The 17,067-nt window shown below is 46.1% G+C and overlaps 1 protein-coding gene across 1 annotated transcript in view; it reads left to right on the top strand.

Moving 5' to 3' along the window:
• Positions 1 to 17,067, top strand: part of LOC147659359 (RING1 and YY1-binding protein-like) — a 338,398-nt gene that overhangs the window by 287,469 nt on the left and 33,862 nt on the right. The window contains exon 4 of the mRNA XM_086951802.1: positions 10,151 to 10,249. Within this exon, the coding sequence (XP_086807928.1) occupies positions 10,151 to 10,249 (99 nt within the window). The remainder of the gene's footprint in view (positions 1 to 10,150; positions 10,250 to 17,067) is intronic.

Raw genomic sequence — 17,067 nt, 5'->3', positions numbered from 1 at the left:
ACAGGTTTGGTAATTAAGCAGCAGCACATGATTGTGTTTGATCTGCAGCCTGAAGTGGTCAGTCATCCTTGCCGCTAAACATCCTTCCATGAATTCTATATATATATGTGAGGAACTGGTTAATTTTGTGGCTTGGTCTGGTGTTCGCAGAGTGGCTCCTTACAAAGTTGTCAAGACCTTGTTTTTTATTTTATCTTTGGCCAAACAAGGCCTTGTAGTGTGCAATATTAAAGCGTATTTGTTGGTCCTTTCGGCCATTCAAAGTTTGTGGGACCAACTGGCCTTGTGCAAATCATCAGCTAGGATGAGATTTCTCGGTTTGTGATGCCATAGTGGTACCTGGATTTGCTCTTGTCGTTCCTCATGAGTAAGCTCTTCGAGTCCATGCATAGCTGCTCTTTCTCTCCACTGACCAATGACCATTTTCTTCATTACTATGATGTCAGCTCTGCATGAGTGAACTTCAGGCACTTTTAGTGCAACCACACTATGAATTTTTGTCCCAGAAATTTTGGTGCGGAGGACTTGGCAACCTTTCTAAAGTAGACTGCTTTCCACATTGGGTAATAAGTCACTTAACCAGCTACCATTGTGTTGGGACACAAAGTGGATATCCTTGACATTTGCCAGGCTATGACATGGGCATTATGCATACGTTCATGAACAAGAACTGCCTTGATAGCCTGGTGGAGGAAAGGGTATTTCGACCGCCCAGTTCTACAAGACTTATTGGTCTGGGCCCACTCCGCACACCCTCCACCTGAGGAAGTACGACTTTGATATTTATTCTACGGTTGAGGAACCTGTGGTTGAAAGTTTCAATCAGAAGAATACAATTATTACCTTCAATGTCGGTGTTTTTGGTGGATACTCTGTCCACAGATTCCTCATTTCCCTTCCTCCTCCCCGTTCTGTGGAGTGGCCTCTTTTTAGCATCTATAAAGGTCTCAGGGTAGTATCCAGCACACTGTTTCCAACAGTCGTTCACACTCTGTGTCTGAGGACACGGAAAGGGTAAAAGATGAGAAACTTGCATCAGACTGCAGGGATGGTGCTTATACTTGATCTGGGTGGTAAACTCTGCTCGGGAGTTCTAAACAAACTCTGCTCCGTGGAGCAGAGTTTTTTCCCTCGCTCGCGTTCATCACTGACAAGTTGGCGAGGAAAATCTACCACCAGGGGAGATTGTTCCTCGTTCGTGATTGTCAACATCAAGTTGGCGAGCACGAGCGTGTTAAATCTACCTCCCGGTGAGATTTCTTATCGCAGGCAGTCAGATTTCTCATTGCGAGTGGTCGCGTATGCACAGTGCGGACAAGCACTTGGCACTGAGTCACCGCAAACTGCATTTATCTAAAGAAACTCCGCCGCTCGAGGAGCCTCGCGTAGTGCGGCGGAGTTTCTGCGAACTCCGCCCAGGCTTAGCTTATAGACTGCTCTGTTCGTCGCTTGCGGGATAGTGTCACAGAGCCACACAATGCTATCTAGCAGCAAGCGGGAGCACTGTTATCGAAATGTTTTCCATCTCCAGTCCAGTGAATGGGGAGGATTCTATGGTGAAGAATCTGTATGTTGGGTAGAGTTTCCACCAGAAAGACCATTACCAAAGGTGATAATTCTGCAGCTGTAAGGCTTCCTATTTCTTGTGGAGAGTGGTAAATATTATTTACCTTTGCCTTGAACATTATAAATAATGCATACATTGAAAAATCTCCATTAGTGGAGCAGATTAGGCTGCTCATAAACTCTGCACTTTGCTCAGGAAAAAGCTAGGTTTCTGAAAAGGTTGACCACTGGCAAAATGTCCATGGTGATGTTCTGTAAAAGTATTTTTCTTTTATGTGTTTTGTCTTTGCCCCTTGGGAATATATTACTTCTTTTGTACCGGTTGTGTGAACTTCCTTTTTAACTTTTAGATGTCTGAAATGGCACGTTTGCTGCTTTAGTTCAAGGATTTGGTGTGTGCCAGGCATTCTGTTTTGCCATGTGTTCCTTGCCCTATCATAAAACTCCATTTTAGGACGATTTGCCATATGATCCCCTCTTGCGCTCTTTGTGTTGGTGCAGTGAGACTGGCGCCTATGGACGCTTTGATGTAAAGCAATGATTGTAAGGTGGATGTGTAGAGTGCTGCTGGTCACCTGTGAGGGTATCCAGGCACATGTGGCAAGAGACCCGCACATTTGCCTGATCTGTAATGTTTGAAAAAAGTAATTTTTGCCTATTTTTACTTGCATTCTCTGGATTTTATTTCCACTTTAGAACAGAAAGATTAAATGCTTGTCCTAGCGCAAATTGTTTGTAGAAACATGGTTTTGCCCGGTGGCATTTGCCCAATGCAGATCTTTTCGCTGCCTCGGAGCACTAGCATGGTTTTGTGCCATCGTTGCCTTAGAGTTGAGTTTGTTTTAAGGTTTTTGTAGGCGATTTGTTTCACCTTTGGTGGGGTCTAGCCTCCAGTATACATTCCCGCCACTGCAGCTAATTTTGTGGGTCCTGAGAAACTTCAGGGTGGACCAAGCCTATCTCAAGTGGATATTCCAGGGGTGAGCTCGGCGAGTCTGGTTTTCTGACCTGCTGAACCTGAGCCTTGCCCTTTCAACTGCCTCTTCGGAGGAGCTGCTGTCCCTACAACAGGACAGTCTACATCCAAGCCTCGGAATCTTTATATGCAAGATTGAGCACAACCAGCTGAGTGGTTTTCATTTGCTACTGAAAAATGTGGATGTGATCTTGTCAGGTTGCGGCCCTTTCAGTAAGTCCATCTCCACAGCCATTAAGCTATGTTTGTGGTCCAGTGCGAGGGTCGTGGCATTGACACTTTTCAGGCCAAATTGCCTGATGTACTTCTGTTTATTTTGTTATTGGCCAGGCACAGGTTTGCTGTGAACACTGGTATGGGTTACCCACCTTGCGGTCTTTCTGCATGTGCCTGATCAGCCCTCCATGCGTTGTTTGAAGGAAACAAGATGTTTTTGTCTGCTCCTCTTGCTATGCCACAGTGGGACTTTTGGTTCTTACTTTTTGAATGCGTTTCCCTTCAATCTTGTGCACTGTTGCTCCCTCAGATTGCCATCTCTAAAACTATCGAACTTATGGCCATCCCTTCCGCATGACACATCATTGAGATTTCCTTACCTTAACATTTTCCTCAGGTGTCCGACTGGATCTGGAAACTTTTGATGAGCCGTGCTTCTGCGCGCTGGTAGGTGGAGTAGTTCGCCTCCATGTGTCATCGTCATCTCCGCCCGCACCGAAAGTGAAGCGCATGTTAGTTCTTCTCTTTCCATGTCAATCTGCGCAGATCCAGCTCAAGCTACCCCAGCTACTTTGTCTGGACTTTTTTTTTTTTGTTTAACCCTTTTGACTAATGAATAATACTTTGTCTCCTGGTTTGAGGATATATACCAAGAAGGCAGGGTTTAAGCCCTGAACCGCCCGGCACTGCCAGATGACGGTGGCGGACCTGCATTTGATTTGGCTGTGTGCGTTTTGGAATGCAGTCACCATGCCAAATCGTGTGAAGATTACTGCGCCAAGCACCCCAAGGCACTGAGGTAGTGGTCCCTCAAGCTCCTTGCCACCTGATGTTGACTTGCCCGCGATGTTCCAGATCTCCGTCACGAGGAAGGTCCATAGATCGTTCTCAGAGTTGTAACTGCCAATTGTTGCCCCACTCCAAGTCATCAAGTAAATATCAAAAGAAAAAGAAGCAATCGAAGAGGTTTTTGACTTTGCTGTGCAAGTCTTCGGACGAGTCATGGCACTGTCTGCAATAGAGACCCAGCTCTGTGATGGAGCCTGCATCTGGCTGCCTCTGCACTTCTGAGTTTCCAGGAGCTGAATTGACTCCTGCCCAACTAAGACTTTTGAGGCCACGCACCTCATTTTTGGGGGGCCCAACCCATCAGAAGCCCCCTCTGGCCATAATGGTCTTCTGCCAACGGGTTCGCCCTCCGTGATAGCCTGGCCCCAAAGATCCCGCTTCATTGCCGGTGCTAACGGTAGCGCCATCCTTATCATTCACAACTCCAATACATTGCCGGACTGGTATCGTCCAGCTCCGGCACCGAACAGGGCAGACTCTCCATTCAGAGCCAGTGCCTTATTCCTATGACAGGCCTGGATTTGGTGATGATTGGAAGGGGTTCTACAGACCCTTATGGTTACCAGCCCCTAAAAGATCCAGAGGACACCTGCTATAAGTATCTTGCGGATGCCAGTGGACTGGACACCTCCCCAGACACTGACTCGCTCTCTTTTCCCACCTTGGCTACGGAGAAGGGTGCTTTATTCGCAATGGTGGTGCAAAGGGCAGCTGAGGTCCTGGACCTTACCCTACTCTGTGACAGTCAGGACATTTAATGAAGCCTTTACCAACATCTTACTCTGGGCCATGTCAAGCCCTGCACAGGGGCTTCTGTGCATAGGTCAATTTCCCTTTCCCACTGCTGTCACTCTACCCCAGGGGACCACAGTTTCCTCACCCACCACCCCATCCCAAAGAACTTGGTGGTCCAGACCTCCACCTCTAAAATCAACCATGACACGTTCCCTCCCACTCCACCAGATAGGGAATGCAAAAGGCTGAATGCTTTTGAGAAGAGGAAGTTCTCTTCGGCCAGCCTGGCGCTGCAGTCTGTGAACACTGCATGCCTCTTGGGCCAACGCTCCCATGTGATCTGGTAATAGATTGTGCAAGTCCTGGCCATGGTTTTGAAGGAGGCATGAGCCATACTCCTTCAAGCAATTGCTGATGGGAGAGATTCAGCCAAGTTCAGTGTAAGATGTGGGCTAGACATGACTGGCGCACTGGCCAAACCTATTTCTTTGTCGATAGCCCTTAGGTCCCATGCCTGGTTGAGAAACGACTGGTTTTTCAGGGAATGCCCATGCTTCGCTCATGCCCTATGATGGCTCCCATCTGTTCGAAGAGAAGGCAGACTCCGCACTGGAGCGCTCCAAGGACAGCAGGGGTAAAACCTGATCCTTGGATTTTTCCATTGCCCCTCGCCAAACCCAGTCTGCCTTCCACCCCTTTGTGGCCATGGAAGGGGCTTCCAACTCAATCTCTTCACTCCCAGCCATCATGGCCCGCAGGTTTCACAATAATTTTGTAACAGAGGATGCAGTAACTACAGACCACTTCGGACACAGACTCCCGCCCCCCCCCCTCCCGACCCCCTGTAACCGCAGCCACCAAACCCCTTTAGTTTTCCTTCTGACCATCATGGGTACCCAGTGGGGGGCAGGATACACCCATCACCTGCACCGCTTGAGGTCAAGAACATCTGACCGTTGGGTTTTGCAGCTCGTCCAAAGGGGCTATTCTCTCCTCTGTGACCTCCCCCTTCAACTCGAAGCACCCACTTGCAACACGCTGATGGAGGGCCATCTCTCCTTACTCCTTCAAGAAGTGTTGGCTCTTTTGGCCGAGGGAGCCATAGAGACGGTGTCTGCATCAGAAGTAGGTCATGGTTGCTATTCCCGCTACTTTCTGGTGCCCAAGAAGTGTGGAGGTCTTTGTCCTAATCTAGACTGCACCTTCTCAACCTCTTGTTAATAAAAGGAGAAATTCAAAATGCTCACGCAAGTCCTGTCTGCCCTGAACCCGGGAGACAATGGTAGTGTTGGAGTTTCAGGACTCATACTTATACATCCCAGACCTGCCTACCTACATACTTTACTCGTAGATCTTACCAAGACGGATGCTGCCGCACAGATCGCAAATTAATTGTCATTGTTGAATAATTTTTGGGCTACAAGAAATATCTACCCTTTTGTTGAAACTGTAAGAATTGGAGTTATTCCTATGAAAGCCTTGAGGATGCCCTGGTCTGGATGACCATATGGGCAAACCATGTGTAGGCTGTTGAGTGTCTCCAATTGCACTTTACTTCGCTACAAATACCGGACAGCAAAATAAATATATCTAAAACCACCACTTGGAATCGTGAAGTATTTCTTTATCCAAGAGTACTGAGAAATGGAGGAAGAGGCACTCGCACACTAACTGGTTGCTAAATAAGGTATCAAATGTTCAATACCTCGAATAGCTTCCTCCAAAAATAGGATATAAGGCAATTACGCCCTGGAGGAGAATCCCAGAACCTTTCCCTGTAATTCAACCCTGCCTGCCTACGTAAATTACCTGCGGTTCACAATGGGTCAAGGACACTTCAATTTGCAGTGCTCTTTTTCTGTCTTACCGCCGCCCCTCAGTTTTCCCTGAAAGTGATGTTGGTGGCTGGCGCTCACCAACGGAGGTTAGGGATTCCAGTCTTTTCCCTATCTTGACGATTGGCTGTTGAAGTTTGGCTCACCCCAGGCAGTCGTCTTTCACCTTAACACTACGGCGAAACTTCTGCGTTTTGTAGGGTTCACTATCAACGTGCCGATCTCACATCTGTCTCCCTCTCAGATGCTTCCCTTCATTAGAGCCGTTCTAAAGTGCAGTTTTGGTCTTATCCTCCAGAACAGTGAGTCAAGAACATTCCGATGTGTCAGCCTCTATCCTGGATTTAGGTGAGACTGACACTGCTGGGCCTCCTGCCTGTGGCACATGCCTAGTGGCATATATAGGCTGTGCAATGGGACTTGAAGTTCAGTGGGCAAGGCATCAAGCAAATCTCTTTGACATGGTCCAGATCTCGGAGGGAACTGCAAAAGAACTATAGTGGTGGCTAACAAACTGCAGTTGGGTCAATGGCAGAGACACCTTCCTTACCCAACCAGAACGGACTCTAGTGACGTTCCAGAACAATCTGTTTGAGCTTCAGATGATTAGATTGGCATTGAAGGCCTTTCTCCCTTCAATCAAGCGAAGGCTAGTCCAAATGTTTGCCGACAAAACCACTGCCATGTGGTAGTGCAACAAAAAAGCAAGTGTGGGGTCGTGGGCCCTTTGTGAAGTAGCCTTGTGCCTCTGGAAATAGCTAGAAACACCAAGACTTATCCCTAGTTGTTGATCACCTCGCATGCTCAGACAAACTCAGCTATCGATGCTTAGCAAATCACAAATGGCATCTCCATCCGGAGGTGGTACAATGTCTCTTCGAAGAATGGCGATATCCTTGGTTGGATCTGTTCACCTCTGCCGAAAACAGACAATGTCAGTAATTTTGCACGCTGGAGTTTTGAAGGCTGCTCTTGCTCTGAGATGCTTTTTTCTCGATTACAGCTCTGGCCTCCTGTGCACCTTTCTGCCAATAACACTCCTGCCCAGAGTTCTCGGGAAGATCAGGAACCGGGCACAAGTTATTTCTGTGGTGTCGTATTAGGCATGGAAATTCTGGTATACAGAGCTGTTGAGCTTGAGCATCAGTTCCGGTCAGGTTGCCACTTTGTGAGCATCTTGTGTCCCAAGCAACAGGGCAGGGTAAGTCTGCAATGGTATCTTGGCAGGCGTCACTCTGGTTTATGCCTGCCATTAGAGCAACTTTGTAATATGGTGTACAGAATGACAAGTTGACCCTTTGTCTGAATCCCTTTCTCAAGTTCTTCTGTTAATTTTTTCTTTGGCCCAGCAAGGTACTGCTTTAGGCACGTTGAAAAGTTATCTGTCTGTCATCTCAGTTTTTTATGGCTGCCTGACCAGCCATCCCTCTTTAAATCTCCTATAGTACATAGATTCTTAAAAGGCCTCCAACATGTTTCCACTAGCGCCTTTTATTATGCCCGAATAGGACTTAAATTTCGTTTTTACGTTTCTCGCATGCGCTCTCTTTGAGCCGCTCCACAAATGTCCACTCTGACTCCTCCCCATCGAGACAGCCTTTCTGCTGGCAAAAGCATCTGTCCAGAGATTCGGTGAGTTACAGGTATTGTCTGCACACCCTCTTACCCAGACAAGCATCCGTTTGACTGAAAGTGGTAACTCTTTTGCATAGCCGATTTATCACAGCCTTCCTTCTGTGCTCTGGCTCGCCCCCTAAAGAAGAGGAGAGACTCCACTGCTGGACCCAGAAAGAGTGTTGTCCTTCTACCTTGACTGCACAAAAGAGTTCCAGGTGGATAATCAACTCTTGGTGGTATTGTTTGGAGTCAAGAAAGGGAAGGCGGTGCAGAAATAGACTGTTAGACCTGTCAGCCCTAAGGTGGTCTTTCCCTATTTATTTCGCCCTTGCCTTTCCCACTTTTTTTTTTTTGTTGGCCTTAGGTCTCCGGGCACCTTCCCATTGCCAATCAGTGCTAAGGTGCAGGTGCTCTCTACTTCAAACATGGCTGCCACTGGCCCCCGCTGCTGCAGCCTGGTCTTTTTGTGTAGCACTCTAGTTGCCAGGAGCTGGCTGGGACCCCAAACATTGTTGCAATGCCAGCCTTCCATCGCCTACCCATAGTTAGAGTGGGGAAGCTCCTGGAACCTTCCAGAATAGAGGCAGAGCCTATTTTTGCCGCCTCAGAGAGTGGTCACCTGAGCTGGGCATATATAAGGAAAGGAGGGAAACTTTTTAGTCAGTTGGGGCATCGCTGACCTGGGGGACCCACACAGGAGACTTAGGCAGTAGGGCCTAGTCAGGGGCCTATGCCACTGAGAGTGACAGGGCTTAGGTGCTGCCTTCCAAGTAGAGTGAGGAACCCTGAACTAGGCCACTGATCTGGCCCGGCGGGAGGGGAACCCAGGGACCACCTGAAGTGACTTGCTGACAGGCCTAAACACTTGAGTGTAAATCAGGCAACATTGCATTAGGCAAGGAGACACAGGCATTTGGGGTAAATATGCATTTCATTAAACATATTCAACTTGGCTTGTGCATATAAAACATCTCCTCGGGCGGCTGCAGTAGTGAATGTGGGGCCCCGAGGCCCCCCCCCCCTCCCCCCCCCCCCCCCCCCCCAATGACTGTTGTCTGGCCCTGTTGGCCCCCTGTAACTCGAAGAAGTACTCTGAACTGGGCCAGGAGATAAGTTCAGCCCCACAGAATTGCCTACAGAGACCCCTTCTATTAGAAAGGCCATGGGGGAGATATAGAATGTTTTGTTGGCCCCGAGGAGATGTTTTATATGCACAAGCCAAGTTGAATATGTTTAATGAAATGCATATTTACCCCAAATGCCTGTGTCTCCTTGCCTAATGCAATGTTGCCTGATTTACACTCAAGTGTTTAGGCCTGTAACAAGAAGCTGTTGACTCCAGGCCCACAGTTATCTAAAGGAACTGCCTTCTACAGAGGAATGAACTGTTAAGTTGGCCTGATGAAATGTTAATTCTTATCTAAGGAACTGTTGCCCAAATGCCTAAAGTGCTATACTGCAGGGATTGTTTATGAATGAAATAGTTATGGTATAAGGTTACAGTGATTATTGAACTGCACCCCTGATAATGCTTTAGTAGGTGAAGGTATTGAGTGATTGACTACCCTGCATTTTATTCCAGAAAAAAGCATATTGTTTTAAATCACAACTCATTGGTGTTGACTCAGTCATTGCGTGCATTTAGTGTCTCAGTGTGTGTGTGTGTGCTGTGTAGTCACTTAACACCAGAGCTGTCGGGGTGCCTACCTGCTCGTGCAAGGCTACCCCGGAGAACTGGTGGTCCCAGTTCTTACATAGACCATCTCATGATATATATTAGTCTGCATCAAGATCTGCAAAGCATTGGGGGAAAAGCACTCCACCCCCCAACGGATCTTAGTCACCCTTGTTACTTGTGATCTGTAATTGGTCTCCTTCGAATGCTTCGAATCACTCTGAAGGATGTCACTTGAAGTTTCCATTGACCTTCCAGTGCTTGTTGTTTGTTCCAAATGGAGTGTGACTGACAGACAAGCAGGGAATAGACGTTAACTGTTGAAGCAGGTCTGTAATATATTAAATACAATCCACCTACTGTGGTTTAATGTTATTCCTACTTGTCAGCAGCCAGCCTACATGTACTGTAAATGCCACCGTGAAGTAAGAATGGAAAATGCACTAATGTGATACTCTCTCTGCAAGTCCCAAGGATTGTGTTTGGTCAATAACCATTTTAATCCAGTATTTTCTTAAATGCAGGTTTGTGCTATACAATACCATAAATTCAGTGAAAATTGTCATGAAGTAATTTAACGAATCCGATTTAGTGTTGGACATTAACTAGTGAACTAGTTCTCTGTGGGCACAAGTGGTTGGATGTGAGAAGAAGTTACAAGAAAATACTTTTTTATTGTAGGCAGAGGATGGATATTCTTAAAGAACCCCCCAGTGAAGCAAATAGCATAAAATCTGGAAATACTATTCCCAAGACCAGGAGTTTAAACCATGCTTCAAGGTAACCTTTTATTGAATATATATACAACTGTGCCAAAAGCTCATTATAAAAATGCTTGTATGACTTAGAACTGTTGCTTTATTTAAGCTCAAGTCAGAACGTGCTTACATGAAGTTCATTCTCCAGAGCACCAGGGATGCAGAAATGTTATCTTGTACATTTATTATTTTGCAGAGTTTGGTACACGCTTCAATGTGAATTTGTGGTCACTTTGGAGCCCTGAAGATTAAGATTGTGTCATCATTTGGATAATGATAATTTGTATCTCCTGTAACCAAAATCGTTAATAAAAATACAAAAAATGAAACCTCGATATAAAATCACAGAGAAAGAATGAGTTAAGACATTTTGATAATTATGGCTCTAGAAATTACGGTATGCTCCGTGAAAAGAGGTAGACCTAGTAATCCCTCTTCTAATTTTGTCTCACGCTTAACATTAGAATATATTGGTGATTATTTAAAGGATAAATATATCAGCATCTGCTTTGATTGTGTGGGGTCGCGGTACAAAAGGGGGTGGTGATGGACGGAGCATCTGAATCAATCAAACACTCACACCCAGTTAAAAGTTCTGGGTTTAATCCATCACCGTTCTTTAGCCCACTCTGCCACCCCAGTTCAGACATGGCTATATGCAAATCAGTCTGACCCTGTGCCTCATGGGAACAGTCCAGCCCGAACTGCCAAGCCATGCCGTCCCTGGACCGGAAACAAGCTTCCGAGGACCGGTTTCTGGCATTCCAGCCGTCTTCAGCCCAGCTTGCTTGAATCCAGTGGCAAAGTGAGCAAGGGACTCACGTCTGAGCATACCCTGCCACACTTATGGCGGCCAAAAGCTGTACAAAAGGGGGTGGTGATGGACGGAGCATCTGAAAAAATCAAACACTCACACCCAGTCAAAAGATCTGAGTTTAATCCATCACCGTTCTTTAGCCCACTCTGCCACCCTACTTCAGACATGGCTATATGCAAATCAGTCTGACCCTGTGCCTCATGGGAACAGTTCAGCCTGAACTGCCAAGCCATGTCTTCCTTGGACCGGAAACAAGCTTCCGAGGACCGGTTTCTGGCATTCCAGCCGTCTTCAGCCCGGCTTGCTTGAATACAGTGGCAAAGTGAGCAAGGGACTCACGTCTGAGCATACCCTGCCACACTTAACTCACACCCAGTCATTGTGGGGGGTCAGCAGCACGTATGTATCCTCATACATTTCCACTTTACATAATAGATGGCATGCTTTCCTGTATTGCATTAAGTGGAAATGCTCTCCAGAATAGAATGTAAGCAAATGTACATCCTTTGCCTGTGAGTATTATCAAATCTCCATTTTGTAGTCTTCTTTATGGTGGGTTGATTTGTTACCAAAGGTTATCCAGAGAAGACCAGAAAATGGTGAATACGGTTTTGTAGGTGAATATCTCTTGATCAATGGCAAATATGCCCACATTTCCTTATGTCTATATTCTGGCCCTTCAGTAGGACGTTACTGTCATCTAGCTGCTCTTCCCTTAGTCCTTTTATTGCTGTCTTTGTTATAAGTGCATTTCTTAGTGAATTATTTTTAGGTGTTGCCCACAGACCACTCCTGCTGACTTTTTGTCTACAATATAATAATCCGTAGAGTGGGCTTTTCGTCCGCCCCTTGCTCATGATTGGATGGCTTTATTACTTCTCAGTGTGATGCTCCCTAATTCAATAGCTTTCCTCCCTGGTCTTCTTTTTGACATTTTCCTTGAAGCCTAGCTTCTTATCATTTTGATTGGATGAGTTGCATTTTACCACTGGTAACATCAGGGAATTTATTTTTCATTTGCCTTTTAGCAATCCATGGCGGCAAATAATGTATCTGATAGACTTCTAGCTGCAGAGTCCTTACCTTAGAATTATCGCCAGGTGTCACTGTATCCCAAATTCTTTTCATAGTCAGTACCCCTGTGTGCTGATAGGTGTCTTGGTTCGGCTCAGCGTGGGGTTGTTGACGTCATCCATGGCGAAAGTGACTTGCATGGCGGAACCTATATAGGCCCCACCCCGTGGCCAGTCTTCTTTTCATATTAAAAGGAACAAGGGTCCTAAGGAGTTGCAATATAACGGAAGATAGCAATATAGACCACAATCGGTACTATATTTTCTCCAAACCCAGCCGGGCGAGGAGTATTTTATTTTCAGGAATAACAAAAGGATTAATTGACCTGGAGGGGGTCAAATACGAACATTAAGATAGGGCACAATCCTGTACCTATCCCAAGAAAATAGAAAAACCATAGATTAAGAGAAGGGGTAAGTGGAAAGAGAAAGGTTTTACAGGCAAGTAGAAATTTCTTTGGAGCCAGAGTGGCTTGCGATTTAAATAAACAATTCCGCAAATCACAACCAACAGTGTAAACAATTGAATATGTACAATGAGTTACATGTCACACTGTTTTTAAAGCGTCAACGTTTCGATCCCTAATGCTCCTAGTGAAACGGGATCATCATCAGGACTGTTTTAGATCACTGCCTGTTTACAATACGAACGCCTGTGAAAGTGAAAAGGGGGGAAAAAATGGAGAAACAACATGAGGCATCCGCCTGAAATCATAAAGTTTAAAAACATTCAGCAGGGTCCATGTATAGATTACAGGCCACTCTTAGCTGCATCTCATAGTGAATTTATCTGAGATAACGGTGAGTCGTGGTGTCATATCGTGGTTTTTTATACATCGGTGCATTTGGCACAGTGAAAAAACGGCGCGGTGACTTGGTGATGAGGTGGTCATTCATTTCTTAGTTTTGTTCAATAGTGCTTAATAGGGTGGGCGGTGACATCTCAGGTTCGAGGTAAGCAAAGAATTAACTTGGGGTGCTCGTGATGGTGGTGAGCCAGTGAATTTCTAATTATTATCGCCTAATTGTGATCCTGGAGGCCAGGCAAGGTTTGGGAGGATTGCAGTCTACATGGGTGAAGTGAGGTGGTGGTGAACGTGGGTGAGAGAAGCACTGACCTACCAAGTCCTACAGAGGCTTGGTTTGGCGTGGGACTGCCTACGGGCAGTCGCCGGGCCATTAAATACTAGAGCCAGGAGTAATTACCTTCACGGGTCCTAGATCAGGGTCGTGAGGGCATGATTGTTCCTTGTTGGGGAGAAGGTGTTTAGTCCATTTCTCTTTTCGGCTCTGGGAGCGGGGTGCTGTATGGTAAGAGATTGATTTTACCATTAGCAATGGGCACTTCACGTTCTGGGTTGGCGTGACTGGCAGGTGAGGATGGAAGCTTACGTTGCTTCAATTGGAAGCAGCGGCGGGTGGGAGACAGGAACACAAGGGTTTTCTCCCTTTTTGGTTTTAGCGGAGTCGATTGGCTCCTTTGATTTGGTCCGCAGGCTCGATGCTAAATGATGAAATTGACATTTAGAACGGCCCTTCCATAGTAGGAGTGAAGGAGTCTGGAGCGGATTTGGAACCAAGCTTACCTGACTTCTCAATGGAAGCGGCGGTGGGTGGGAGGAAGAAACACGATGGTCTTCTCCCTCTTCGGTGGCAGCGCGAATCCGCTGTGCAAGTGTGCCTCGTTGGTTGGTCATTTAAGGCCGGTGAAGTGCCGAAACTAAGGAAAGACTAGGCACAGCTTCCTTGTGTTTGGCGGCCATGATGGAGTGTTGGAATTGGCTTGGCGGGTGTGCAACTGGGTTGTGTTGCAGTGGCCATGGTAGGATGGGCGGCGATATTACGGTCAGTGGTTATCAGGGGTTCTGTGGTGGCTTATAGTGCAGTTATGTGCTCATAACCATGAGGAGTGAGGGCCTTTTAGTGCTCTACATTCATACACATTGGATTTTAAAGCAATTAAAACATGATAGTAGTAAAATTTTCAATTATTCAGTTCTTTGACAGTTTCTGTTTTCTTCATATCTCAAGGCTATTCTGGTTTCAGAGAGAAATGTGAACAAGTTTTATGGTACTTAAAATGAGTCACTTCATAAAAGAATAAGCATTACTGCTGGCTGCGCATCAATAGACATTTAGATTAGCGATGTCCAATCCTCTGTCCGGTTCAGTCCATTTCGAATAGAGTCCAGCAGTATTATGCACTTCAACTCTTCTTTGTTAAGGAGACTGGACATGCTACCACCTCTCTGGGGAAGTTTCAATGCCTTTAGAACAGTCCATCGAATGTCGTCCTCATCATGATTTGCCTCCAGGAAGTGTTCAACCAGTGGGGCATTTGGCGTCCGACACCTGTTGCGGCTCCTATGCTGGCAAACACGGGTCTTGATTTTTTGTGAGGTTTGGTCAACATAATTTTTGTTGCACGGACATTGGATGAGATAAATTACGTTGCTTGTGTTAGTTTGTGAGAGTGTTACATTTAAAGGTGACATTGTTGAACACAAATGTTTTGCCTTCAATTGTTAAATTACAGACTGTGCATCCACCACATTTGACATGTCCAACTATGGGGGACAGACTCCATGCTGTCTCAAGAGTAGAAGAGTGGTTGGGACTGGGAAGCGCTGCGCGAACCAGATGGTCCTTTAGATTCTTGCTCTTTTTGAATGCAAAGAGGGGGCGCTCGATTTCTAGAATACCTGCATTAATCACCGGCCAATGTTTTAGTATCATTTTTCTCAAATTGTTGGAGATGGGAGAGAAAGTTATGACGCACGCTATTCTGTCCATGTTTTTCTTTGGGTTTGGAACAAGGAGCGTCTCACGTGGGCGGTACCAGGCCCTTTTTGAAGGGCGTTTTTTATAATTTTCTTCGGGTATCCCCTGTCTTTAAGTTTGTTGGCCAGGATAGTGCTTTCTCTAAAGTAATCCTCCCTATGGGAACAGTTTCGCCTAATTCGTAAGATTTGGGAAAATGGTAAAGAGTCCCTCAATGCCCTGGGGTGATTACTGGAGTACTCTAGCAAAGTGTTTCTCTCTGTGGGTTTTCTGAATAGCCTTGTAAGCAATTCGCCTTCCTAATGAAAAATTGTCAAATCCAAGAAATGTATGGAAGTTTTGTCAGATGTGGAGGTGAATTGGAGTCCCAAACAGTTGTTATTCATCCAGTGTAAAAAGTGGCGCAGTACATTGGTGTCTAGTCTCCATATCATGAAGATGTCATCAATGTATCTGCGCCACATGATGATACCGGAGAAGAAGGGATTGGAGGGTAGCAGAATTACCTGCCTTTCTATTTCGTCCATGAACAATATAGCCAGGTTGGGGGCAAAAATCGCGCCCATGGAGGTCCCCTTAATTTGCTGATAGAAGAGGCCTTGAAACATGAAGAAATTTCTGGTCAAGCAGAGTTCCAGTAATTTGCAAATAAAGGATGTGGGAATAGCATGTGGACGTGGGCGACTATCTAAAGTTCTCTGTATAACCAGCAAAGCCGCTGTTTGCGGAATATTTGTATACAGAGACTCCACGTCCATGGTGCACAGGGTATCGGTTAGGGGATTGAAGGAATGGTGCTCGATCAGGTTCATCATGGACATGGAGTCACGTACATAGCAAGCTGTTGGAGGGACAAATTCTTTTATAAAGAAATCAACAAATGCCCCCAAGGGTTCCAGTATTGAGCCACATGCCGATACAATTGGGCGGCCTGGAGGGGTGCTTAGATTCTTGTGAATCTTTGGTAAAGTATATATTACCGGGGTTCTTGGACTTTTCACATTTAGATAGTTGAATTCTTTTTTAGTCAGGAAAACTTCTGATACTGCCTCTGTTGTGATCTTGCGTATTAGTTCCTGAAGTACCTTGGTCGGGTTAGATGCGAGCCTAAGGTAGTGGTCTGTATTGTCTAGTTGTCTTTGGATTTCAGATGTATAAGAGTCAAGTTCCTGTATGACAATTCCACCCCCTTTGTCTGCACTTTTAATCACGATTGAGTCATTGGTTTTCAGGGAACAGATGGCCTGTTTTTCTTTAAGTGTGATGTTATATGGTATAAACCTTTTTTGTTTCATGCTCGTGAGGTCTTTAAGCACCAGTTTCTCGAATGTAATTACTTCTTGTGATATTAGACTCGCAGATGGTAAAAAGGTTGAAGGAGGGCGAAAGGGAGTCTGTGCATTTATTTCTGGCAATGGGTGGATTTGGAAAAATGCCTTCAAACGAACACGCCTGAAGAACCTTAGGAGTTCGGTGTGTAACTCCATGAAGTTAGGTGCCACAGTAGGAACAAAGGTGAGGCCTTTTTTAAGGAGGGAGAGTTCATCTTGGGCCAGCAAGTGAGCGGTAAGATTGAAGATGGGAATGGTGTCAGTTACGGAGGGAATCTGTGTTACCATTGAAAGCATTTATTCCTTCTATCAAGGGTAAGTTAGTGTAGGTGTTCACGGACAACACCACCGCCATGAGGTACTGCAACAAATAGGGCAGGTGGGGTCATGGACCCCTTGTTGAGAGGTTCTTTGTCTCTGGAAATGGCTGGAACAGCCGGGCATAACCCTGGTGGTTCAACACCTGGCAAGTTCTTTGAACACCAGGGTGGACAAACTCGGCCGTCGATGCCTGGTGGACCACGAATGGTATCTCTAGTCGGAGGTGGCGCAAGGTCTCTTTCAGCAGTGGGGAAAACCTTGGTTAGATTTGTTCGCCTCTGAAGGGAACGCACATTGTCAGCAGTACTGCGAGCTGGTGTTTCCAAGGTAGCTATCACTCGGTGATGCTTTAAGTCGGGAGTGGAGCTCTGGCCAGTTGTACGCCTTTCCGCCCATACCACTCCTGCCCAAGGTTCTGAAGAAGACCAGGAGCGAGCAGGCCCACATCATTCTTGTGGATCCGGACTGGGCAAGGAGAGTCTGGTACCCAGAGCTTCTGAGAATGAGTATCGATCCT

This window comes from Lissotriton vulgaris, unplaced genomic scaffold (assembly GCF_964263255.1).
Source record: "Lissotriton vulgaris unplaced genomic scaffold, aLisVul1.2 SCAFFOLD_643, whole genome shotgun sequence".
NCBI classification, from domain to species: domain Eukaryota; kingdom Metazoa; phylum Chordata; class Amphibia; order Caudata; family Salamandridae; genus Lissotriton; species Lissotriton vulgaris.
Note: the sequence above shows the minus strand (reverse complement) of the source record. Positions and strands in the feature narration are given on the sequence as shown.